At 40.1% G+C, this 27110-nt stretch overlaps 1 protein-coding gene across 8 annotated transcripts in view; it reads right to left on the bottom strand.

Moving 5' to 3' along the window:
• Positions 1–26258, bottom strand: part of chl1a (cell adhesion molecule L1-like a) — a 51411-nt gene extending 25153 nt beyond the window's left edge. Inside the window, exons 1-13 of one of the 8 annotated variants that reach the window (XM_085393707.1) lie at positions 26058–26258; positions 8256–8418; positions 7783–7891; positions 7496–7683; positions 7271–7393; positions 5138–5308; positions 4759–4797; positions 4500–4611; positions 4213–4394; positions 3941–4075; positions 3275–3415; positions 1467–1578; positions 271–434 (exon numbers count right to left, since the gene is read on the bottom strand). In XM_085393707.1, the coding sequence (XP_085249833.1) occupies positions 271–434; positions 1467–1578; positions 3275–3415; positions 3941–4075; positions 4213–4394; positions 4500–4611; positions 4759–4797; positions 5138–5308; positions 7271–7393; positions 7496–7683; positions 7783–7891; positions 8256–8337 (1558 nt within the window). In that variant the 5' untranslated portion in view covers positions 8338–8418; positions 26058–26258. Of the gene's footprint in view, positions 1–270; positions 435–1466; positions 1579–3274; positions 3416–3940; positions 4076–4212; positions 4395–4499; positions 4612–4758; positions 4798–5137; positions 5309–7270; positions 7394–7495; positions 7684–7782; positions 7892–8255; positions 8419–11534; positions 11788–14938; positions 14958–26057 lie in introns of those variants that run through there. The other 7 variants (XM_085393708.1, XM_085393710.1, XM_085393711.1 and 4 more) reach the window with 7 other exon arrangements.
• Between the last annotated feature and the right edge of the window lie 852 nt (positions 26259–27110).

The following is a 27110-nucleotide window of genomic DNA, read 5'->3' as shown; positions in this document are numbered from 1 at the left end:
TCCTCACAAGCCCAGCTTGATTTAAATAGCAATGTGAGTCTCTGAAATTGAGCCAAATCATTGATTTCATAAATGACTGTTTATGGCTGGAACTTCCTTCAACATACATTCAACATATATATATGAGAGAGACTGCCTAGCTTTATTAAACTACTTAAAGCACAGAATATTCAAAAGAAATACATTCCTTCTTTTCTTCTTTTTACCTTTGTGCGCAGCGACTACGAATATCCCTGCCTACAAAAAGCAGTAATTATGTTGCTGAGATACCTTTCACATCCAGCACAGCAGTGACAGCCAACGAGCCCTCCATGTTACTCGCAACGCAGATGTATTTCCCGCTGTCACCTTTTTCCGCGTTAATGATTTTCAATGATTGTCCGCTCTCAAAAGCAAGGAAACCTTCCCCCTCGATGGCTTTTTCATCTTTGGTCCTAGGAGAGAAAGTTTTCAACTTTACTTGGCGCTTCCACACAACTTATCCAACACCTCAAATGCAAATCAAAAGGTGCCGATTTGCTGCAAGTTCAGAGTTTGAAAGCGTCTGGTGTTTTCACTTTTGCGACTTTAAAGAATGTCATATATTATTCCGTGTTTTATTTTTAAGGGCTTGAAAAATAGGAGGCAACTAGATCCTATCATGTGACCTATTGAGGTCACCTGAGACAAGGTGTGAGTGGGGGTTGAAGTATTCAAAGGACTGCGTTGTAGGTGGCTGATGTAGGTCAACGATGGTCATTCACAGCAGACAAAGATGGCCTCCTTTACTCCTTTTTCAAACCATCTTGATGCAAAAATGAGAACTTTGCCATCCTCAAAATATTTTTTGTCCTTTAGGTGTAAATGTACAGGTGAGTCTCATCCTGTGGAGGTGGCTCTTCTATGTTGTTTGTGGAGTGGCTGTTTGATTTCTCCAGTGTAGAGCTCCAAGCACTCCTTTATCCTTGGGATGAAGAAGTTTTTCAAGCTCCCAAGACCACCACTAAACTTTAACAGATGGGCTACACAGTTTACTTAATTAAAGCAACACACAGGGTTGCTGATTAGAAATGAAGCGCAGGTTTTCTACAATGACAAGTTCTATCTTAATATTTGGCATTTGTGGCATCGTCTGTGTCTTGCCTCGGACTGTCTGTTTCTCTTTTGAGCAGCAGTGATAGTAAATGGGATTCATGTTGCCCAATTTCAAGGAACAGAAGATGATTATCTCATTAACCAGACATAAGTGTCAACATCACAGCGTGTCATACAGACACCTGAAGCAGTGTGGGAGTGATAGCATGACTCACTGCTGTGATAGTGCTCTCGGGTTCATTCTTTAGACTGCTTCTCTTTACACTCTTCCACATTAATATGTAAAAGTGGCTATTTCTTATATTTTAAAAGGCAGGCAAGTGTAAATTACTAATGACGCTTTTAACTTGCTTGCTTGTCTTACTTGTTAAGACAAACCCAGCTCTACTTACCAAGAGATGCTGGATGGTGGAGAGCTGAAAACACTGCAGTTCATGGTGATTTCCTTTCCTACTACTGCAGCATACTCCTGGTTGTTCTCTGTCAGTATAAGCGGAGCCATATCTAAAAGCAAGAGGAAGGAGCTGACTCAAATGCCAAAGAAAATACAGATAATCACAGGCTCTGGTAACACTGCACAATTCTACTGATCCAAGAACATGATCTTTCTCAGTCCTGTGCCCTAATCCATAGATACACACCAGTTAGTTATGTCAAGTCCCCACAGCTGGATCAAACACGACTGTAGAGATAAAACTATTTGCCTGTTAAACAATACTTTAATGGACACAAACTAAACGGACGTGATCTTCATCATCAGTAAATTTAGTTCCATCTTTCGAATGACTTTTCTAATTTTCACATATTCGTGATTGATAATTGATCATGAAAGTAATTTGCACATATAAGATCACCGCATTTTGGTCATTTGAGGCAGCTAAGATAATAGCTAAAAGGAACAAAATGCTGTTGGTGTCCTGCGGTCTTGAAACCAGATGTGAAGATAGAGACACAAGGCAGGTCCACTCTAACACATATGCTGTTTTATCATTGTTTTTGATGTTGTATCAGACCAAAACTTACAAAGATCATTCAGTGAGTCCGGGAACTAGCAACTGAAAATTGTAGAAAACTAGATCAGATCCCTAAACCCTAACCAAGGAAGGTAAAAAAAAAAAAAGGCAGATTAGCTTGGGTAAAAGACCGAAACACGTGTGAAGTTGAGGCACACAACGATGTGTTTCGCTGGTAAAGTTTCTGGGCTGCCTTTCCTCATAACAGCCATCCCTCAAGATTTTCTCCATTTGAAGCAAAGCATTATCAGGGATTCTAACACGTAGTCCTTTTACTGAATAAGTATAATAAGTATTAGAATAATCTTAATTTATTTTATGTATTTATTTGGCTGAAATCTACAAATTCCTCCTAAAGTGTTGCTAAATTTTTCACACTGGTCCTTTAATGTCTCCTGGTGACTCATGCCTTAGAAGTAATATTAACAACTAACATTAACCAAGTGTTAAAATGTAGTAAATTACTTACTCAACCTTAAAAACTGGATAATCTAAGAAAGGAGTTTTTATTCAAGGCTGTCCAACCTAAGCAATTCTTGCTGCTAAGACTGGCACAGACCAGTAGTTGCTTTTTCCTCCAGGTATCTTTGAAGAACTTTTTAAAATGATCATTTGAAAACTACATTTGTATTTACTGGGGTTATCTTTGTGTAATATTAAAATGTGCTTAATGATCTAAACCATTTAAGCATAACAAATACTCAAATAACTAAGAAATCAGTTACACTGCAGTTAGTCAATACGCTGAACCCTGAAATTGCTCCTGATGATCAGGCTACGCTTGCATTAGAGCTCCTTGCCACCACTGTGTGAATGAGAGGAAAGAAAGAAAAGAGGTGCTTTGGATAAAGGCTCCATTATCATTTCTAAAGAATACTACAGCAAATGGAAGTCCACTCAGACTTCAGCTGAAAGAAAACTCTACATTCACCCTAATAGGCAAATAATGATTAGATGTGGATCTTAGATGTACAATGATAAGATACTGGAGAAAATCTCAGGGCTATGAAGCAGTGGGTGTAAGTGTTTCTTCTTATGAATCATACCAGGAAAACAATCTCTATCAGCAAAAATAATGAGACTGGCTAAAGAAAACTGGCTTCCAGTACAGTTCCTTATAGCATATTATTATAAGATGTTATATTATGAGCTACTTTTTAGGTAAAGCACTACAACACAGAACTTACTCATGATCACGATGTTAACGTTGGCTAGAATATTTCCGTGTCTGTTGGAGGCTTCACACTGGTAGACGCCACTGTCCTCTGCTTTGGCATTGAAAAGTATCACAGTGTCATCAAACACTTGCATCCTCTTATCTGGGTCATCTGACAGCAACACAGACATAAATAAATTACCAATTTTATCACCATAAAAGCAACTCAATATATCAACATGTTCTTTTCAGGATAGCACCAGCATCAGTGTTGGATAATTCTGTAAAAAATCTAGATGTTTTGAATACAACTTAAATATATAAGAGTCAGATAGCAGCTTCTCTTTAATATAACCTTTTAAAAACCCACATAATTATGTGTATATTGCCACATTGCCACAACACATTTCCTTTTGAGAAATTTAATAAAATTCAAAACAAATGATTCCTACTCAGACACTGTACAAGAGAAGGCACCAACTACTTTTAATTAGCGCATGCTTCTGTTCAGCATACCTTGCCTTTCAACTTCTGAAGGAGAAAAATAAAATCTGTTATCTCATCATTTCAAACACTAAGCAGACTGTTGCCTGTCACATTACTCCAGCTTGACGTCAGGGATAGCTGCTCATTGCACTGCCCTCCTGCCCGGAGGCGCAATATGAATTAAACCACATCAACAATTATTCTCACTCACCTCTGAACATTACTCCATTCCTCCTCCACGTTATTGCTGGTTGTGGTTTTCCACTGACGGAGCACTTGATGTGCACATCAGACCCAATCACAGTGAGCTGGCTCTGAGGAGGCTCTGTCAGCCACTTTGGTGGCTCTGGGAGATGTTAAGAGGAGTCATGATGATTTCAGATAAAACAAACAGCCATCCACGTGTCAAGAGCTTTCTCTTTGATGCAAATAAACAAATGTGCCCACAAATAGAAGCGTAATTAGCTCCTGATGTTGACTAACCTTCCACTATTACATCAAAGTAGTGGACAGCCTTCCCAGCAGAGTTCTCAGCTGTGCACATGTACTTCCCCTCATCACTCTCTTCCACTGCTGATAAGCTCAACAGCTTGTTGTAGTTGTTAAATTTTACCCGAGGACTCATGACTTCTCCCATTTTTATCCACTTCACAGATGGTGTAGGGCTAGATTGTGAGACAATAGCATGTTAACACCATAATGAACAAAAGGGTTATTTATATATGGTGACAACATGACTGCAGAAGCGATGATACAGAATGTGCACTTACAATCCCTCGGGTATACATTCGAGCTGTAGATCCTCTCCCTTCAACAACACCTTCTCAGTCTGAACACCAGAGGGCAGCAAAAGGCTGGGTATTCTCGCTGGGGGGGCCACAGCTGCATCGAAAGCAGACAATATCATTTCTTGCTCTGATGTATAATTTTATCCACTTATTTTCTAAACTGCACACACGCTTTATTGTCAATTTCTAGTGGCTGTTCAGATAATATGAAAGAAAGCTTTGATGTGTGGTTATCACTCACGAGTGTGGCTGCTCTCTGAAGAGTCATTGGCAGGTTTTACTGGAACATAAAAAAACATAATAAAATACAGGAGCAATTTTACTGGAAGTAAGAGTGTTGGCTTGTTTTCACCAACAAAAGTTACACAATCAGCAATATCAGTCATCAGTCTGAGTCATAACAAAAACTTCCTTCAGCATTAACATGACAAGGCAAGCCCCGCTTCATTACAAGATCAAAAGTTGCTTTGAAGAAGTCGTAGTGATTTGGTCATCTTCGATTGTGTGATAAGATGAGATGTACCACACGTAACATTTTTGCAGGTCTGATATTGACAAAATGCTAAACAAGTGAGCTACAGTGCAGTTTCCAAGCCAGAGAGATTTTGTCATAAACCTACAGCGTTTGACCACGACAGCCATGGCGTTTTTCTGGACAATTGTGCGTATCCTGTTGAAGGCAGCAAAGCAACCGTAATCCTGGCGACTGTCATTCTTTAAGGCATTAGAGAAGTACAGGTTGCCATCAGTTCCCATGGAAACCCTCTCATTCTGCTCAATGTGCTGGAGATCTGGAAAACAACATAGTTGTATAAATAATGTGAAATCACTGTTACAACAATTGTAACTCTTCATAGCATGTGCCTAGGAAATTCATGTTGGCTGATAAGAAGGCACCAATTGGACAGAAACTTTTAAAGGGTGCATCAGAGGGACTTTTTTTAGATGATAACACGTCAAATCAGCCATGCCTGAAAATTAACTGCAGTGTGGCCTAATATCTTATATGGAAGTTATTCTCTAAAGAGTGTTCTTGCAAAGACCTGGTGAACTCATAAGTGCACTGCAACAGAATATAAGGTATATATAGCCAGTATTTCAATAATGGATCGGTGACACGCACAACTGTGGACGCAAAGCAGACACAGAGATGTCACCAGATGGACAACATCTGTTTAGTTTTTTAAGCTTAATGGCAGCCTTTCGATTCCACATTGCATCTTGTATCAAGAAACTAATAAAAAAAAACAGATTGAAACATAATATAAAACAACAGCTCTGCACAAGTGTTTTCATTCATTCTGCCCTATGGCTTTGGATCCTTCTGAGCAGCTGAAAGCCTCTTAACTTTTTCTTCCTGACATCAGTCAGGTTTGTCGGAGGAGGTTGAGGATCTTCAGTGAAGTACTTCAGACACAACTGAGGTGACCTTATACACAGTGAATCACTTTCTCTGGCGGTGGTGGAGGGAAAAGAACCCCGATGTGCAATAAACACTTGGACCTCAAGTGTGTACCTTTACCTGAACTGTCTTTACTGTCACTGCTAACTTTGCTGATAGCCAGAGGATACAATGTGTCACCAGCCACATTCATCTGTGGGGATTTTCTGGTGCAGTCAGATAGAGATTCACACTATCTAAAACTACCCCAGCTTTGAGCGCTCCACAGTGCAAGTCCAATAACAAACTCAGGAACAGCGAAGGCATGGCTTAAACTAAGTACTTTTTGTTACGTCAAACACCTTCCAAACTACTAGATGCAACATGTCAATCATAGACAGTAATAGACTGCAGTAGTCATTTGACCACACTGACAATTATGCTGTAATTGACCGGATATGTGGAAAATTAGGAAGCCAGGAATCTTTATATTATGTGGTTGGCACATTTATGCCCCAAGTGTGCAAAGCAGATCAAAGCATGTGGTTAAGCTCTTCCTGAGACACTACTCCTTTTTCCTGAATTTCTGGGTGCCTATTTGAACAATTTCAATAGCACTCATTAGAACATATGACCAACTTTACTAAAAAGTGGGGCTTTATCATGTAAAAATACAATAGTTAGTGTGCCTTTTTCCTTTTTCATCTACAAACCATTGAGGAAAAATTAAAACACTAGCTTGAGTGTTGCTGTGATCTTTTAAGCAGTGCTTTTAAAGACTTTCCTGGAAAAATGTTCATCGATAGACTATCATTAGGCAGGTCAGCCTACTGATGAAGCACTGCTGCAATAATAATCCAGTTCAGTATGAGAGAAATTGTAGATTTAGACATCTAGTTTATGCACTCAGCTGGCGCCCCAATGTTGAGGAGCTACCATTATGACTGAATGCTTCAATATCACAATCCTGCCTAGACGCAGTGATACTGTAGTGTTGTGGACCTTTGGTTGGTCTTGCATAGCCAGCTCCACCCGGTGAAGGAGAGCTATGACTGGACTGAAGGACAGCTGAACAGTCACCCCTCTCCAATCTTACACTCCTGTTTGTGGAGACCCTGGTGATCAATACAGCTCCAAGTTCCTGTGGAGAAGCTGGGGCTGTATTTATTACTGCATTAAATACAGCATCTGGTTCGCCACAAACATGAGTGCGAGCCTGGAGTGGGGTAATAATCGTTCAGCTGTCCCCCAGTCACTTTTAGAAAAACTGCTTTGAAGCAGTAATAAGAGTTGTTTTTTCTTTTTAACAAATTAATAAACTGGAATACGCAATATATAAATCACAAAAATGATAAACCGCCTCATGGCTTACCAACAGTCATCCAGTAGATAAGACGTGGGGCCACACCTTCTGGTGGGTTGCATTTCAGGGTGATTGGTTCTCCCTCAGTAACAACAATGGGACTGAGGGTTTCCTTTGGAAACTTAGGGATACCTAGTTGAAAAGCAAATGTTCAACAACATGAAAAACAAAACAGTGATGACATTGAAATGCAAAATTCTGGGTTTTGATCTTTTTTATCTAAAGATTACTTACTGAAAGCTTTAATCTCGATCTCATTTGTCATAGCAGTTCCCAACTTGTTCGATGCGTAGCATCTGTATTTTCCCTCGAACTTGGACATGTCCTCACTGTGAAGCACAAGTAAGCCCTTTGTCTGGTTTGCTCTGATTGTTTGGAAGTTTGGGGGGACAAATGCTTGGCCATCCTTTTCCCATCTGTACCTGTTAGAGCAAAATACGATTCACATCCATGCAACTGATCAAGGCTTCAATGTTTGGCTTGTTTGTTTTTTTCAACTCATGTCACTTGACAACACTTACTCTGGTGGTGGATTGCCCCGGGCTTTACACTTGACAGTAATGGCCGTGTCAAAATGAAGTACAATTATGGGACCTGATGTATACGTTATTATGGTCGGAGGCTGTTCCACTATGAAATAAAGCCACATACAAAAATCGTTACTGAACGGTGACAGGTAACACTAAAGTTGTTGAAGTAAATAAGATATAATACACACAAGTGTATGCCAGCCATACTGCACAAATAAAGCCTTGAACGGTCAAACACAATGATAATAATAATAATAATAATAAACACAAACTTACTCTTACTCAGTTTATGTCAATTAGCTTTAAAAAGCCGTAAAAATGAGTGTTGATTCTGTGGATCTTACGGTATTCACATGAAGCAGAGCACAGGCATTCCATGTGAATTTAACTGTGTTAAATGACTCTTCATATTTCAGCACAGCACAAGTAAGAACTAGTAAGCACTTGTGTCATGACACTCATACCTTCTAGAGGGATATTAAGGCCTGAGGCCATGGTGGTCAAGGCCAAAAGCAGACGAAGCGACAGGCTCCCTGCCAAAGTCATCACCCTCCACTGGAGACAACAGAGATCAGGAGAATGTGTTGGTCAACTGCTGTCACTTGTAATTTGGAAGGCAAAGAGGACCTGTAAGAGTCAGAAAACAGAAGTCCTACGCTCAGTAATTCAACCATAAAAGCCCTACAAAGAGTTTTCAATGACCTTCTTCTAATCGCTGACTCTGGGCGCTTAGTTCTATTGGATTTGACTTCAGCCTTTGACACGGTTGACCATGATATCCTTTTGGCAAGGTTGGAACAAGTAGTAGGCCTTAAAGGAAATGTTCTATCATGGTTTAAATCATATTTCTTTGAGAGGTCGTTCTCTGTCATGATGAGAAAATATTCCTCTTCTTCTGCCCTTTTTCGCTGTGGTGTGCCCCAGGGCTCGGCATTGGGTCCTGTGTTGTTTTCTCTGTACATGCTGCCCTTGGGCTCCATTTTTGAAAAACATAATGTCTCTTTTCACTGCTAAGCTGATGATATTCAAATCTACCTCCACCTGACTGGGGATGTTTCATCTTCACTACATCCTCTGTTTGATTGTCTGAGGGATGTCAAAGACTGGTTATCGCGTAACTTTCTTACTTTAAATGATAGAAATATGCCTCTGGGACAACTGACTGGCACACTCGGGCCTGTTGCTAACCACCTCACTGATGCTGCTAGGAATCGTGGAGTTTTCATGGATAGTTCCTTCAAACTAGATAAACAGGTTTCTACTGTGGTAAAAACCAGCTTTCACCAACTACGCCTAATTTCTAAGGCTAAACCTTATATACCACGCAAAGATCTGGAGAAACTCATTCATGCTTTCATCACTTCAAGACTGGATTATTGTAATTCTCTCTACGTGGGCCTACAATCTTCTCTTCTTCAGCGATTGCAGCTGGTCCAAAATGCTGCAGCACGTCTCTTGACCGGCACTAGAAAGTATGATCCTATCACCCCTGTTCTGGACAACGTACATTGGCTCCCTATTAAATATCGAATTGATTTTTAAAATGTTATTGTTTACTTATAAAATCCTAAACAATATGGCACCTGTCTACCTAGCTTATCTCCTCTGTCTGTATAGCCCTCAGAGAGCACTAAGATCGGGCCAACTGCTCTTAGTGCAACCTGGTCTTGGCTGAAGACCAGATGAGACCGTGCCTTTGCCGTTGCCACACCCAGGTTATGGAATACTCTTAAACTCTTCATATTCGCGCATCAGATTCCATTCAGTCTTTTAAATCACGTCTAAAAACTATTTGTTTAACCTGGCATTCAAGGCTAATTAGGGTAATTTACATCTGGCTTTGCATTTAGATTATGTAATTATTTTATATTTTATTTATATCTGTAATTTATATTTTATATTGTGATTTTTATCTGTATCATGATTTTACTGGAAAGCACTTTGGTGTACTTCGGTCTTTAAAATGTGCTATATAAATAAATTTTGATTGATTGATAAAGCACAGACAGGCTCATTTCTGAAAGTCATCAAAGGTGTTGTTGAAAACACATAATGCAATAATAATCCCAGTTAAAAATATATTAAATGTTCTTCCTTAGTTTGTTATTTTAAATATGCTGAATGATTTCTGAACAGGCTCCATGATAAATATCAATGGATTACAAAACAAAGCAAACTTAATATTCTGAAAACGGTCAGTTTAAAGAAGCTGTGACTGCTTGATACAAGATATCCTATTGAAGACAACAGCCATTTCATGTCCTTCATTGTTGTGAAGTTGTGGCAGAGCACTTGTTTTGTGATTACCCTTTGAACTGTAAAGCCTGGCTGGTGGCATCGCATGACATGCTTACAGTAAACCCGACTGGCACAAAAGCTAAGCTGCTGTCTGCAACGATCGCTAGATCCAAGATGGCACTTTATAAATTGGTCTAAGCCCGTCACTGTTTCACGGCTTAGCTCTCACAGTGTTGAGACTGTGGCAGCAGCACCGGCAATGCCAAATGGGTTCACCCTCCAGTTAATCCTGCTATCAGTAGAATGAAGTCGGTGAGCTCCAGCAGTCATACAGTACGCTGCTTAACAATGGCTGAGCGCTACTCTGGGTTCTTCTAAGGACACATGGCTGCATGTGCTGCTCCCACTTAGTGAGCAAGGTTAATGTGGTGATTGTTATAGACTTGATTTAGGATTAAGCCACTCGAATTTAGAACCAATTAAACAAATTAAGAGAGATTGCTGCAAAGTATTGTTTGCAATAAGGTCTTATTGTGATTATCTTTCCTGAGTTGGAACAGTTATAAAGCTTGTTAGATGTTTGTTCCAGTGGAGTGAACAAACATTTTCATGCTGCAGTGAAGCTGGAAGCCACGCTTATTCTAGTCTGGTACAACAGTAGTGTGTATTTCAAGCCCAGAGGAAAACACACACTCGCACACCGGCACACACAGATAAAGTTTTTCCACTGGAGACCACCCAGAGTACCACTGCACTGGCATTAAAAACAACTTTAGTGACAGTGTTGAGATTTATGTGACAGGAAGAAAACTCCATCAGCCAAACAGACTCTGCAAAGTCGTCTTCAGGCAAGAGGCCCGCAAGTCCTCAAGTGACACAGGAGGGGGGGAAAAGGAAGCTCGAGCTTTTGAAAAGATTTTCAGTTATCCTAACAACACGACAACAGATTTTAGGCCAATTTCATTCATGTGGTACAAATGCACTGTTGGTTGCTTTGTTGGTCAGGCAAATTACTCAACTCTGCACACACGTCGAGATCTGCAAACCTGCCACTTCACTGAGAACTCAAACAAAGCTGACATAGTCCATTTCAAAAATCCTTGGAGCATAAATGGGGTGGAGTCACTATGTAAACACATAACAAAGGAGCTGAGAGATGCATTACCTGACACATGACAGCTCATAGCCACAAATCCACAGGGATTGTGTAACCCAGGCTAATACCTGGCCAGAAGAGAGTGTGTCTTCTACATGACTAATCCTTGTCAGCCCACACTGTATACAATGATCTCCTCTACTTCCTTAAAAGCAAACTTAGTACAGCCTTTCCTCGGACAGACCAGAAGCTCTGCAGACTGTGCATGTGCAGCTGCAGAGTACAGGCTGCAAACTTACAGACAACTGATTTTATGTCATTCCACTCAAATACAGAGGGAGTAAGCACAGAAACCAACCATTTCCCAAGGACTACAAATTAGCCTGTTCATGAAGTAACCAATACTTACAGTTTTTTGAGTCATTTGACATCTTATGTCCAACTCTAGCAGAGGCTCAAGGCAGCAGCCCTACAAGTCCGCATAAAAAGTACAGGACCTCCAGGGGATCATTCCAACAACTCTCTCTGAATCAACATCTCTGACATGTCCTTTCCTCCTCCACCTCACGTTGCTCCCCTCCTGGTACACAGACACGCCTCCCTGCCCGCCCCTCTACTCAAGCAGCTCAAGGAGCGACAGGAGACTCACTGAAGTGACATATGTCGCCAAAGCCTCTCACTTGGCAAAGAAGCTCTCTAAGCCTGTGACAATAACTGGGACAAAGGGTGCACTGCGGGGCTACTCAGTAAGCATTAAAGAATGGGTGGAGAGGAAGCGCAGGCATGTCTGTCCCCCTCTCCAGCTCACTCACTCCCTTTTTCCTTGATCTTTCCATCCTGCCCTCTACAAACTATGCACGCCCATTTACACCGGGCTCGGTCTCAATGATTTTAATGCAGTGTGTCTTAGCTCCATTGAAAAGAGAACGGAGTCATCTTCTCTCAGAAGGCCAGATCTTTTGTGGAAGTGTACTTTCATTCCCATGCAGTGCTCCAGGGTATTGATAGACGGAGGCATGGAAAAACACTGATAAAAGGCATGACTTGGCTTTACCTTCCTGTATTTTCTCAAGGTAGTTTCTTATCTGGAGATATGTTACGAAGGTTGCATTTCTCATTCAGCTATTCAAACAAATATTTCTCGTATGTAGAGCCTCTGATGTTATCTAACTGTAGTTCCCTCATCAGGTCTTGTTTATATTCCAAGTAAAAAAAAAAAAAAAGCAGGGATTTGCAATATGGGCAAGACATATTAAATTGGTCTTGAGTTTGTTCCAGATTTGTTTTACAATACTCTACCTTAGACATCTTTTTTTTTTTATTCTAATGGAGACATAATGACTGAACTAAGAGGGTGAAGAATTCTCATGGTGCCTTGTAGGGTCATCCAAGCAGGAAAAAGAGCTGACATTTACTCTCTAGTATATTAAAGTCTGAAGACTGCTAGTGTAAGCTCCTTGCTTGGCTTACACAATATTCTCTCACTTTTAGGACATCTATAACCCCAATTAAAAAGTAAAAATAAGCAATTAAAGAAAAAAAAGAAAAGCATTTGCACTAAAATTAGAAGTCTAAATATCTTAACAATCTGTCTACAATTACAATTACAAAAGCTGCACTTTTTAGTTTTACTGTTCAGCTTTTTTACTTTTAAATCAAAGCGTTTTATTCACTTGACTACAGTTTAACCTAAAGTCGCTTTTAGCACTGAAGGGCTGGACATAATTATGCACTTCATTTAAGAGAGCTGTCATCGCTTTAAATGAACCTATTCCATGTTTAGAAGAGCACAGTTCCTGTAAACACATAAAAACTTAAAAGGCCAAGCCTCTTACAGACTTCCGAATTCAGTCATCGTTTGACATGCTATTAGGCTGAATGGGCATTCAGATTAACGTGAATAAAAAGACAATCGCTGTAGCACGACCACTTATCTGATCTAAGTAAATACATCCAGTATAGAGTTACCTCGTTAAAGGTGGCTGCAGCAGGCACGAATTACAGCCCGATGAAAAGGAGAGAGGAGAGACTGTGTACGTTTGTGAGTGTGTGTGTGTGCGTGTGTGTCTGTGTGTGTGTATACGGATATTAACATTTTTGTGGGGACCAAAATTGGAAGTTTACTATACTTGTGGGGACCAACAGCCCTTATGAAGACCAAAATCCTGGTCCCCCACAAGTTTGAAGGCGTTTTTGAGACTCAAAATGTGGTTTTAGTGTCAGGGTTATGGTTAGGGTTAGGGTAAGGGACTAGCAAGGCATTATGTCAATTAGATGTCCCCACAAGATATGAATACCCGACATGTGTGTGCATGCGTGTGTGTGTGTGTGTGTCTCTCAGCATGTGTGTGTCCATGAAATAAGGCAGGTTGCCCGACGATTGCTTAAAAATTCTCCTGAGAATTTTATGTTTTGTGGCATTGACCTAATATATTGTCCACTGTGTTTTAGTCTTTCGGCTATTTGCTAACTAAACCCCATCAAATTCTTGTGATTGGGACAGTCACCCGCACCTTCCCAACTCTAAGTCTAACAGCCTTGCTCTTTCTTAAACTAGACAGGACCAAATATTTGCTATTAAACTGTGTTAACTGACAAAAAGAAAAGAAATGATATACTACAGATTCACAATATCATTATTCTAATTATAGCCCACTCCATAAATGACTCAGCTTAGCAAAGCTCCTACACAAATAAATAAAGAGCGTTCCAGGAGGAGAATGGACAAAAAAAGTGTTTTCAGAGTCTCTGCTCATGACCGGCTTCACTGTGTTTGTTAAATCCACGCATAGCTTTTAAAACAAACGACAGAAACACGTCATTTGCAAATTCCACCCTTTCATGTTTTAAGGAGACTTTCGGTTCCCTGCAGCGTAGCCCTCCCCAGTACCTTTGTCATAATGCATGTCCTCTCTAACCTTCTTGGTACTTTCTGATAATTACAAGGCTTCTTTCTACAGACTTCATGGTAATTGCAAAATATCTACCAAACAAACTTGCCTTCAAAAAAGCTTGACATACAATAATGGAGCAGGGCGCGTAGTACGAGATGACTAGGTTAAAACAACAATACATGTCTGTGACGTGCATACAATGAGTATCATCGAAGAGAGGCACACCTATGCTTTAAGTCGCAACGGCAGCTAAGATTGTAACTCATTCTTTCACATTCTTAGATGTTGAGTTACAATTTCAGTGTGTCAGGTGACAAAAGCGCACAGGAAAGCATGACTAGTTTTGCTGTCAGCATTGAAATGGCAGCTATCGGGTTTCTGACAAACATCTGCTGGCAAACAACTTCTTCAGAAAACAATATAATCATGAAGAATATTTGTTTGTAAATCAGAACTACTATGTTACAGAGTACCTTTGATTTCATAGTAAATAATAGTTATTTGGTTAGATTAACTATTATAAGTAATCCAAGCTGCCGTTCTATTCAGATTGTTTAGAGTTTGATCTACAAAATTGGAGAAAAAAAACTAACACCCAGACAAAATAAGTGTAAGCAATGTTTTGTGGAAGTGGAAGTGATATTTCAACTGTCCACAATTATGACAAACCCTGAGATCTCTTCAGATAATGACTGGTTTCTTTCTATGATTTCTTTACCTACTCAGTCTCGCTGATGGGTAAGTATCGGTAGGCCACTCATTCCGGCTGTAATAGTACTAAAAAACAAAAAAATGTATTCAAAAATACAGAGCCATCTTAAAAACTACCTGTACTCACCAGTAAACTGGTACAGTTCCAGCTCAAAGTGGCTGTAATACAATATTAGCATTAGTGATATGTAATGTGGCCTTAACTGACCTGTTTCCCCTGTCAACAGCAACAACGTGCCTGCTCCTACCTCCACATTCAAAGCGTTGATCTGTAGTAACTTGTTGGTTTCATCGTTTCACTTTAAGTCCTTCAAGCAATTAAACATGCCGGTAATCATCTATGCCCGGAATTCACACAAACAGCTCCCTGACATACATCAAACATTTCCACATCAAACCTGTGCTGCCGGTGTTATGTAAAGAGGCCGGAGCTCTCCGCTTTACACTCTATACAGGCATAACAGGTTTAAAACCACAGATGTGCAGCAGCTCACATTCGAAACTAGAAAAAGCTACAAAAAAAGCATTGTAATGCATACAAAGGCACGTGGCAAGTTACACATAAAAATGCTCCTTGTGCTATTAATCACTCTCCTGAAAACACACTTGTCTTTGTGCTCGTTTCCTGAAATTCATCTCCTCCGCAGATTTGTTATGAAATTTCAAACACCACACAGATTTTCAGTCATTAACACATGCTCATTCAGTTTAGCACCACAACAGAGGTTTCCTTGCGTCACTGCCTAATGTGAATGTAACTTGCAAAGCACATGTGCTTTGCGCAGGCCTGATGAGTGTGTGTTGCTCATGAAAGTGCTGCCAAGCTCACTCAGTTGTGCTTTAAGTGCTTCCCGCTGTGGAACACAGTGATTTGTGGAGTGACATGTGAAGAGCTGCCTCAATAAACAAGAGCTAGCCTGGCACGCAAATGGCACGCATTCCACGCACGCTATAAGGATTATAAATTCCTAATGCTCAACCCACAGTCTTTAAATTTCACTATGCGCAGGATAGTTCATTTGCAGATCTTTCATCTCAATAGAAATGATGTGTTTTCTTTAAAAAACTGCTAGATAAACTGAATTTCCATTCATAGAAAAAGTCAAAGTCCTCTGAGTGAGACAGCCTATAAAAGAACATGAATCACTATTGAAATATGTCCCTTGCAGTTGTAGGGTGACAAAGGGTGGCATTCAGAAGCTTAATCAGTTTCCATAGCTAGCAGCAAAGAGACAGACAGTTTGGAGACAAGCTGTCACACTCAACTTCCTCCCTTCAGACAGTCAGGCCACAAGAAGACCTCATCAAACCTGCCTTCATCTCAAAACATTGTTCATCACCGTTGCAGAGAGGCAGATAAAGGAGCAGTGTTGTGCTCTGTTGTCTGAACTAAGCCGGTAATTAGTTTATGGGATCATCTCGAAGGCCTAAAGTGGTATTTAGCTGGGTTAGTAAAGTCTTGTAAGAGTTTTTGCTTCAAAACAGTCATCTGTGCAGCAGCTGTCCTTCGTTAGTTTGCTTAACCCTCCTGTTATGTTGCGGGTCAGATTGACCCAGAACAGAAGAGATGTCACACGTCATCTGCATCACTACAGAAAACAAAAAAAATAAAAATTATAAAAGAAAATTGTAAAATAATCAATGCCAGTGTTTCTGACACTTTTGGATGAGTAAATTTGCCCCGGGTCAAATTAACCCAGGACCATAAATGGTGTTCCAGGAAACCAACATAACAGGAGGGTTAACAAACTTGCAAAAGTTGTCAGTTAAAGCACAATGTTTACATTCTGACCAACTTTTGACATTATATGTTTCTATATTACAACAGAATTACTATTATTGAAGACATTAGAAGGAAATCATTTAATATGCCCCTATTGGCTTCTGTTTGTAATGTACTAAAAATGATCAACTCAGTTTTAGGTGTCAGTGTGGCTTTTTTTAGCTATTGGGAGAACACATAATTCACATTGGCAGCAAATTTCATTTCATTCAAAGCAATGTTTCCAGTGACCCATAAACACATTGCTGCCACTGTTTGTGAAAGAAAGTAACAAATAAGAATGTGGTTTTCAGTCATAATTAATTCTTTTTGAAATGCCAGAGAATATGTGTATTCAATCTGTAGTTTTGTCATAGTGCATCAAGTATTTTGTGATGGATCCATATGGATCCACTGTTTGTAAGTGTAAAAAGAAATCAGTTCCACAGACAAAGTAATAAATCCTCACAGAAGAATGAAACTTGCCTCATCTTGTAGGATGAACACATAATTGCGGACACTCTCACTCTACTCAACATCACCTCTCACCTCGCCTTTTAAAGACTCAAAACACAGTTTCTGGCTGTTAAAACAGCAATCTTTGTATCATTTTAAAAAACATAAATTATTCTATCTCGCTTCAAACAAATTCAGCCCGCAGCCTCCTCAGTTAAGAAAAGCATTCACAGACACAGTTCAGGTCACTTTCATATGTGTGTGAGAATAAGAAGTGACATGAGTAACCAGCACAGAACGTGGATTATATGTATAACAGCCAAAAAATAAACAAATACCACAAGCAAAGGTAATTTATTATGTATCAACTAATTTAAAAAAGAATTCACTCGTGAGAAACTCATCAGAAATAAATTAGTTGTCTGCCTATTGTTGATGAGCTGGAAATAAATGAGTTTCAAAGCATCTGCTGCAACATGTCAAGAGAATAAGGCTCATGAGTCACTTCGAAGTTTTCCCTCAAACCTATACCGCAGAAATCTGCGGATCCCAGTAACTCAGTTAGATAACTACAAAGCTATTTAGAAACCAACCGAAAAAGATGTTATCGTCGTCTACTTCACGTGGTGATCACTTTCAGTCAAATGCAATCTGATTTTGAAAATCGAGGTTTGTACTTGTCCAAGTAAAATGCTGGGTAAAATGTAAATAATGTGCATTTGGTGACTGTTGAGGGCATTTCAGTACACTCAATGCTCTGTCATGTTTAGGAAACCAGTTTGAGGTAATCTGAGCTTTGCAACATGGTCAGCTATCCTGCTGGAAGCAGCCATCATTGGACTGATACACTGTGATCATAAAGGGATGGTTATGGACTACAACAACTCAGGTAGACTGTGGCGTTTAAATGATGCTCATTTAGTACTAAGGGGTCTAAAGTGAGCCAAGACTTTCCCCCACACCACTGCACAACCAGCATCAGCTTGAACCATTAATACAAGGCAGGATGGATCCATGATTTCATGTTGTTTATGTCAAACTCTGACCCTACCATCAAAATGCAGAAGTCCATTAATTTTGGGTGAGCCTGCGTGATTTGCAGCTTCAGTTCTTAGCTTAGGGCACACAGTGTGGTCTTCTGCTGTCATAGTCCATTTGTGTTTGGAGATGCTCTTCTGCATAGCTTGGCTGTTATTTGAGTTACTGTTCCCTCAAAGCCATCTTTTCACCAAGCGAACTTTTCTCTTTTGGGCCCTTCTCTGTAAACTCTAGGATAATTAATTATATGGGGAAATCACCTTAGTTGTAATGTAGCTCAGGAGGTAGAGCAGGTCACCTACTGATCAGATGGTTAGTGGTTCGATCTCTGGCTCAAGTTGCATGAGTGCAGCCATCGGAGTGTTTGTGAATGGTAGTTAGTAAGCACTTAAAAAGCATAGAAGACAGTGCTTGTGTGAATGGGTGAATGTGGCATGTTGCATAGCGTGCTTTGAGTACTCCGGAAGAGTAGAAAAGCACTACATGTGAATATAAAGTTACTTAAATTACCTTTGTTCCCCTTTCTGATGCTCAGTTTGAGCTACAGCAGATTATCTTGACGATGTCTACATGGCTTAATGCATAAAGTTGCTGTCATATGATTGAGTGATTCGATATTTGTGTTAATGAACAGGTGTACCTAATAATGTGTCCGGTTAGTGTATATCATCGATTAAATGATGATAAGTCTCTCAACCTGCAGATTAATGGACTTTGACCACACTTGGGAATCCATGGTCTTCTCTGCAGCTTGGTGAGTGCAGCACAGCAGCACATGCAGTTATCTGCTGAGGTATGAAGATCATCACCAAATGTTGGCTGTCACTTGCATACAGCGATTCCCTGGAAAATGTTACGTATCTCAACTATGACATATAGAAATTCTTGGCACTGTCCACATCGTTGACAGCGTAAAAGGCAACTGGGGAATTTCAAGAATTGTTTGAGAAAAGGCGACAATTAGTTCTTCAGAATTTCAATCTGGTTTTTCCCCTGATTTCTTCCATATATGCCATGGCTCAGAGCCAGGTGCACTTGAGAAGATCGTTTGCCTTGGTAGGTTTAAGTTACTGTTGGGACAACTACCATAAGAGCTGTACCTTGCATCTCTCTGTCTGAGCAAAAGCATCACTGCTGTCTAACACAGGCTCATGACAGGGGTACCCCTGTGAAAGTGTCAGGGCCTTGCTTCATTAGCATTTTTGGAACACCATGAATGAAAGTGTTTGTTCTGGTTTGTGCGTCCAATTGAAAGGGTCCATTAAAGAGTGTTTTAGGGGCTCTTCTGTGTTAGGTCGGAAGTTTGGGAGCTGGTGTGTAGAGGAAAGCGCCAGAAGATAGACGAAAAAGAACAGACAGACACGACGCTACCTTTACCCTCCACCCACATTAGTTTATATGAAGACGACACACTGCTTTGCGTCTTTCAGTCACGAACAGGTGCACCGCGTAACATGTGACAACAGCAATCAGAATAGTAAATGTTTCAACAAAGACTCAACAAGCTGGCAAGCTGTGATTAAAACCAGGGCGGCTCGTCCCACATTCAGAGCCAAGTATCAAGTGAAGTCTCATAACTGCACCTCAGAGATTGCAACATCCCCCCAAGCGACTCTGCTAGCTTGCAATTAGCAAATACCTCCACTTCTCACACAAGGTTACTACTAGGACTGAGGAAGCACTCTGGTAGCTTAGCAGTGAAAAATGAGACTTCAAGGTAGCATAAAATATTGCCATGAAGAAAGAAGTCTGACAGTTTTAATAGTTTTTTTAAGTAGTTACAAGTACACATTTTAAAACACATGTTACTGCTACAATTACAGTTAGATGGAGCCCATGGACAGTAGTCACATGGTTACTAGTGCTGTTTATTCAGTTTTGGCAATAGCTCATGATGAAAAAGTCAAACAGTGAATAACTGTGGAGGATACACAATCACCATTTTCATACAATTAAACAGGTCTAAAAGAAATTTATTGCTATAACTGTCATTTTTTTAAGTAGCAAATGTGAGCCACAGACTTTTTGCACTGGAGTTTTAGGGGATTTCTCCACCATAAATAAATAAATTATGTCCCCCAAAAGAAAAATTTTATCTGAATAGAAATATTAAGCCATCTTATCTTCATGGGAAAGTAGCATCTCTGGCAAGAAGGAAAATAGCAGTTGATTTTTCAGAGCCGCTGCATGACCTGATGGTGATGCATATGCATATTAATACCTGCTGGAAAGGTAGCGCTGGGTACTACCAGTTTAGTGCCAGATTGCTGTGAGCAAGGTTTCGACCCTGACAAAGAATGAAAGTTAGAGAGTACGAGAGAGACAAAAACAGAAAGAAAGCGGGGGGGGGGGGCTGTGTTGTTGAGTTTTGTGGAGGTGATATCTATGGCACAGGAGAGAGAAATCCATGGGAATTCTGCTCATTAGCATTTGAATTGAATTCCAGCAGGCAGAAAAGACAGACACTGAGTTCAGGACTGTTGTTAGTGAAATTATTGCACTGAATGTTATGGTCAAAGCTAATCTTTGCAACAAATGGAGAGCTTAATATTTCAGAAACCTGGGAAAGATAACAATTATTGTAAAAAAGTATTATTATTGCATACTGTGGTATTACTGTTGTAATGTGCACAGAGCAGTTAAACTCTGAAAGGCATCACTGCTTTTGAATATTAAAGAAGCCCCTGAGTTTAATTTTAATATATGGTAATAACATTAATTAGCAATAATGACATTAGGCGTTTACTGCAATCAACTGAACAGTTAGTTGGGACAAACAGTCACTGGCCTCTGTTACTGGTTATCCTCACTAGCTCTTTCAGTGCAAACATTGACTATTTTCATCATCTAAAAATGCTTTAATTACCTTTAATTACCTTACCTTAGATTTGAAAATGTTGAAATGGTTGTAGATTTGTAGATTTCCCACTTTAAATAAAATGGGCCCCATGCTGACCAGCTACAACTATGTGATTATAATCAAATGATAATTATTTTAACACATAAATAAGAAATAGTAATCAAATGATATAGAGTTACTACTAATTGGAGGGAAACCTGATAAAACAGTGGCTTTTATTTACACACAATCTTTAATATAGAGCATTGTAAATATTCCTTTCACAAAAGTCTATCCTTTTTGTGAACATCAAGGAATACTGCCAACTAAATGAGTCATGTGAGCAGAGAAGAATGAAGTCTAAAAGAATTGCTTTCAGCCTTCTTGTTGTGTAGTGTGAACTTGTCCTGGCTCATGTAAATCAGTCTCAAAGCAGGGCAACATGTAAGAACACAGAAGGTATGTGTCATAGGCAAATTTTCTTGACTCCTGTTCAACAAAAGCACTCTACATTTTCACATTTGTGACCCAAGTGCAATCTCAGACTTTGTTTTGGTTTTGTGATATGCCCTAACTTTGCTGAAGTCTATCTAAAGGTGCACATCTCTCTCCAGGTTCCAGGAAAACAACAAAACTCCAATGATATATTTTGCTAGAGAGGATGTTTACTTCATAGCCGGGAACAGGAACACGCTGTCCCAGTCAACAGGGCGATGTGCTGAAGATGGCGCATCTTATTTCTGTCCCTTCTGTCTAAAAGTATGTTTTTGTCCTGGAAAAGGGGTTTAACAGTGAGGGCAGTGTTCAAAAGCGAGAGTCCAACAGAATGCTGTGAAGAGCATTTCAAGTGCCAACACACCATGCTCCCCACTCACTGGAAGGAATTCATCCTATTGTCAACTGAACTTGTCGAAAAACTCTTGAAGGTGTGGCATGGGGGGTTAAAGTAGGCTGAGCACAGCCTTCGTGACCGCTCTCAAAGCCAGATCATCCCAACCTTCTCGTGTAGAAGTATCAGTTGCTCCAATTTAGACAGGGTCCAAAGTTATCTGTGCCCCCTGCGTGAGGCGTTGATTTCACCCAACATTTGTCGGCTGGAGCAGTCATGACCTTTGCTCCTGGTAGTTAGGAACTGCCAGAGCTGAAAGGCAGAAAGCCAAACAACCATGGTAACAGAAATACTGGTATCTATGTCGGGAAGATTTACTGGGAATTTGTAAGGGATTTCCAGAGAATAAAAGCTTTATCCCATGATGAGTGAAAGTTTGATGCCTGCAAAAGCTGTCACCAATTGTTTAAATAGATGGCAAGATAGACAATCTGAAGACACAATCAGTTTCTCACGCTGCAGTGCCCCCGCTATTTTAAACCACTGTGTTGATGCGCAGTGACTCCCTGTGTCAGTGCCTGCTGTAAATATTTTACAAGCATTCCAAAGGTGGACTGACTGTCCTTGGAGCAAAGCAATAAATTCCCCCACCAAATACGCACAGAGCTGTAGTGCATCTTCAGTGGTCATCTTCTAATTAACACGGACCAACGAAGCAGAACTAAATTATCGACCAAATTTAAAGGCAACGTCTTGGAGCAAAAAGAGCCACCTTTGTCGAACTTTAAAAACCTCTTTCAGAGGTTTTCTTTCATTTTCTTTGGTCGATTTGTTTTGTATCAAAGGCTGTGCACAGATCGCGTATGGCGCCGTGGTACTCGATAGTGAATCAAATGCAAGAAAAATATACAAATACAGTTTGCACAAAGCATTAGTTAAACCTGCCAAGATCAATCAAGACACTATTCTCACAGCTGTTATCTTCATTCTCTACTCTAAAGAACAAGTTCAGAAGCACACAGACACACACATGCTCCTCTTAATTTATTCATATGTGTGGTATTCTCAGATTACCAGTTAATCCACACAAACGTGTTCTCTGAGTCTACTAATATGCAAAAGATGTGATCGCTGTGCTTCTCTAGGATAGTAATCATCCCTGTTTCGTTCACATTCCTTTTTGCTGCAGTATCCTGCTGCCTTTGCCGTCTACTTTAAAACACTAACTTTAATTTGTTCCCCTCAAACAGATGAATTGTTTGAAGCCTTCTGTGAATTATCTGTAACTTAACTTATGCAGCAAAGAATTTATTAGTTTACAATTTACTGTGGCTGCATAGCTGTGCACACAAAACCATTTAACATCTTCTGCCCATTAAGTCACAAAGACCATTATGATAAACAGCTAATCGCAGATCTGAAAATTTTATTTGACTTTGTTCTTTCACTTTCTCACAATGGCAATCTCCAACCGCCTCATCAGCAGCTTCAAAACAGAAATCAATTTCTGTTGAAAACAAGAAACGCGCACATTAAACTGCCTGAAATGTCTCTGGAAGCGACAGAAAAGCAAAGCCATTAGTAATCAGGTCTGTTCTACCATTAAATTTGATTATTGGGTTATGTTATAGTCATTCAAGCAGTGGCCTCATGTTGATACCATAATTTTGTTGACTATAAGTGACTGGCATGGAGTTTTACTCTTCCCCATGCATCACTGATTAAGTGGCTGAGAAATTCACCCCCTGCCTGGTAAGGCTCTTACATTAAACTATCTGCTTCTAATGGATAACCATGAGCTGCTCAAATGCTGACGGCAGCTAAATATACTCTGTTCTGTCACAACACATTTGGCAAGATATTAAATCCACGCGATCTATAAAGCAACAGCTGACTGTTGGAAACATATGCCATGTACAACAGGATATTAGAGTGTAACATTAAGTCAATAAAATGTGTATGTTACAGAGTTATGGAGGTGTCTCTGTCAAGTTTCAGCCTCTGAATAGAAGGACATGATTTACTAATGCAGCAGGCTCCAATTATATAATGCAGTAGAGTATATGTATGCAGTAGAGGGTTATGTAGGTTGCCAAAAAGCAATTATCTCGTCTTTTGCCTCAAAAGGTAGCTGAGATAGGTGGAGACAACATGCCTAGCATGTTACAACACATGCTGAAATGCCGGTACCGGGGTGACAATGTATTGTACAACCTGTGAAGTGAAAAGCAGGAGCAGGAGGTGCTTTCCTGGCACTCCGTTTCATTTATGGTGTCTCATTGGTGCCACTGTGGAGCTCCCGTGTTTGCTTTTGAAAGTTTTGATTTTTATTTCACAGTGTCAAAGTGTTATGACATTTCCTGCATGAATCCACCATCAGTTTGCATTCAGTCACTTGCTTCACAATAAGTGCACTCAGAAAAACCACTCACCATCTGACATTTCAAATTTACCATCCTTTCTGTGCCTGTAATAAACCAGAAAATGCCGGTGAGTCATGAATGTGGAAGGTTCAATTCATGTTGTTCTGGAAGCATTTATTTAAAACAACCTGGATGATAAAAAAAAAAAAAAAAAACTAAACTGGGAAGAGCCAAAATAACTGAGTGTTTCTGTGCACTGTTTGAGCCAACAATAGAAAATTGAACTGACTAGTTTGATCAGCGTATTGTTTGCAGTCGTTTCTTCACCAAAATTCTATCCTGAACTGAGGATCTTTGACTTTGATTGCATAAAAAACATCAAATGCAAGCTTCAGTTTGGATTCAGGGAAACTGCAGTGGGTGTTTGAAATTTTTTATGTTTCTAAATGTGAGAAAATCGAATGTCTGGTTTTGTTTGACCAGTAAATATTTTTTCAGTATAAACTGCTTACCCTACTGTTGAAGGTTAAAAATCTGCAGCTGGACTTGAGGATGTAGAGCACCGGAGGCTGAATTCTGTCATTAGTCATAAGGTAACCAGTCATGGGTGATTTCTACATCTTGGAAAATGTTGTCCTATCTGCGGTGGTCATCAAAATTATGATTTGTCCTTTAAAGATGGTCTTCATTAAAAAAGAGAGATATATAGTAGTTGCTACTGTACACATAAATATGTCTCCTTATGATTGATTGCAGGCCACCCATCAGACAGACCAAACAACATTGTTGTCACATTCGTGTGTGCGTGTGCGCGTGTGCGTGTGTCTCACATATCCAAACAAAAACAGTAAAGACATCTGCAAAGAGCATCTGTATGCACATATTCACAGTGTGTGTTTCCATCGGCTGAGACTACAGGACCCTTGACACGCGAGAAAAATCTGAAAAAGCTGACAACAATCGCAACACAGGATGTTTTTTTAAAATTAAAAGCTGACCCTGTTCTCGTGCCACAGCCTGTTCTACTGTAAATTACTTTATTGAAAGCTTTGTACAAACATCACCACAGGGAGTGAGGACCGCAGAATTCCCCAATTACCACATTTCAGTCATGTTGGGTCACGCAAAGAAAGAGATGCGACCCATTTCACCATGACAAAGCTGCAGAGTCCTGAATAGGCCAGCTTCACAGGACTAAGCCTGGCTAATGCTCTGGGCGACTCACCCACTAACCCACCACTGCTCCTCACCCTCTCAGAGGCGTAGTAACCGAGTAACAGAGAGTGAAACGCACTATTAGTGCTGGGCCATACTATAAATTTTAGTACGGATCTGATTGCAATATTTTTAACATATAAAGGCAGCTTATTTAGGGGGTGCCATGATTTATGAGATGAATCAACATCAATTTGCGCATTTTAAACATTTAATGACCACTAAATGGCTTAATTTCCACAATAAATAGATAAATGATACAACCCAACACACCTTTCACTATTTCATGTATTCTGAACCTTTTTTTTTCTTCTTCTACGTTTTTTTTGTGGGGAGAGATGGAATTTAAATGTATCTGTCTCTAAAGCACTTTAGGTGTGACAGGTGACACTAAAAGGCTTGTGCATGTATATAGCAAGGGATAGAAACAAAATACGGATCAGATACCAGTACCAGTGCTGGATCTTTTGCCCCCTTTATTGGCTATGAACCGTTTGCACGTAAAGCTTCCTCCATTTGGAAGAGATGTAAGGAAAGTGAGCAGGTGACTTTAACATTAAAGTAAGAAGGTAAGAGTCTAATGAGAACCTTTGCAGGGATTTGTGGCTCTCTATCTTCACTACATGATTTGGCACTTGAGCTCCGGTATCATGCTGAGGTAAAAGTGCAGGTTTTTAAAAGTCTGCCTCTGTATATAAACACTGATAAATAGCCCATCCACTCTTCTCGCATTATATCCCTCTATTACAAAGCTGAACGCCTCTTTCTTCCGCAAGTCAGACTAAAATAACATAAGGCAGTCACATTTTTTGTTCTACTACTCACCCCTACGAAGAAGAGCAGCTGGAGTGATGAATCAATCTATCAGGGATTTGCCCTCAGCTTTCACGGTAGGCGCTTCTGTTATTTAACATTTTAAGTGGATGACAACTTTTTAGTCCACGCTATGATTAAGCGCTGACGGTATGACAAACATCTCCCCCTGGAAGACTTTACGTCAAGTTAGCTGCAGGCACACTTTTTTTCCTCCACCTCATCCTCCGCTTGTGAGAAACTTTTTTTTTTTTGAACGACAGCCAAGAAGTGCGGAGTCAACAACTGCAACAAGTCTCCACAAGGTCTTTCTTCTATTTTGGAAGCTTCAGAGGTCAAAGGACAAGCAGTGAGTCTGTGCGTGTGTGTGTGTGTGTGTGTGTGTGTGTGTGTGTGTGTGTGTGTGTGTGTGTGTGTGTGTGTGTGTGTGTGGACTGCTGTCTGTCATATATCGGCACCTGGGCTTGGAGTTAAATATGCGCGTATAGAAAACCTTGGGAAATATTTTTGTCCGCATGTGCGTGCGCGCGAGTCTGTGGCATGTCAATCAATCGAGGCAAAAAGCCCAAGCCCACAGGTTCGTCACTCCCACGCATACTGTACCTGCACACACACGGGGCGCCCATTTCTAATATTCAAAACAGTTGAGCCTCTTTATTGATGAATTCAAAGCACAATTACTGCTCATTCATGCACGTAATTGCCCTTTCCCGATATATAAAGAGGGTGAATGGCTGCTGAGTGGACCTTACTTTCCCCATCGACGCATATCAACCATTTTACCTGCTTGAATTTGAAGTCGATACCGCTAGAGAATACAGTTGCCCAGTCCTGCTCTTTTTATGCCCACAGAGAGGATGTAGGTTAAAAAGTTTGTACAGTATGTAAAACTGAGTCCACACCCACGTGCAACTGATATCAGCGTAATAAGTGAATAATATGGGTTACAAATGCAAATAAAGATGGGCTGTGTGTGTCAACTGTCTGCAACCATACACTTGACAGACACTGTCGCCTGAAGTTATTTTTCATGAGCATGAACAAGAATGTGAAGTGCAGATAGAC

Source organism: Rhamphochromis longiceps, linkage group LG20, assembly GCF_057381845.1.
Source record: "Rhamphochromis longiceps isolate RC_006_pf linkage group LG20, R_longiceps_female_GT1.1, whole genome shotgun sequence".
Lineage (NCBI taxonomy): Eukaryota > Metazoa > Chordata > Actinopteri > Cichliformes > Cichlidae > Rhamphochromis > Rhamphochromis longiceps.
This window is presented reverse-complemented; position numbering and strand designations above follow the sequence as displayed.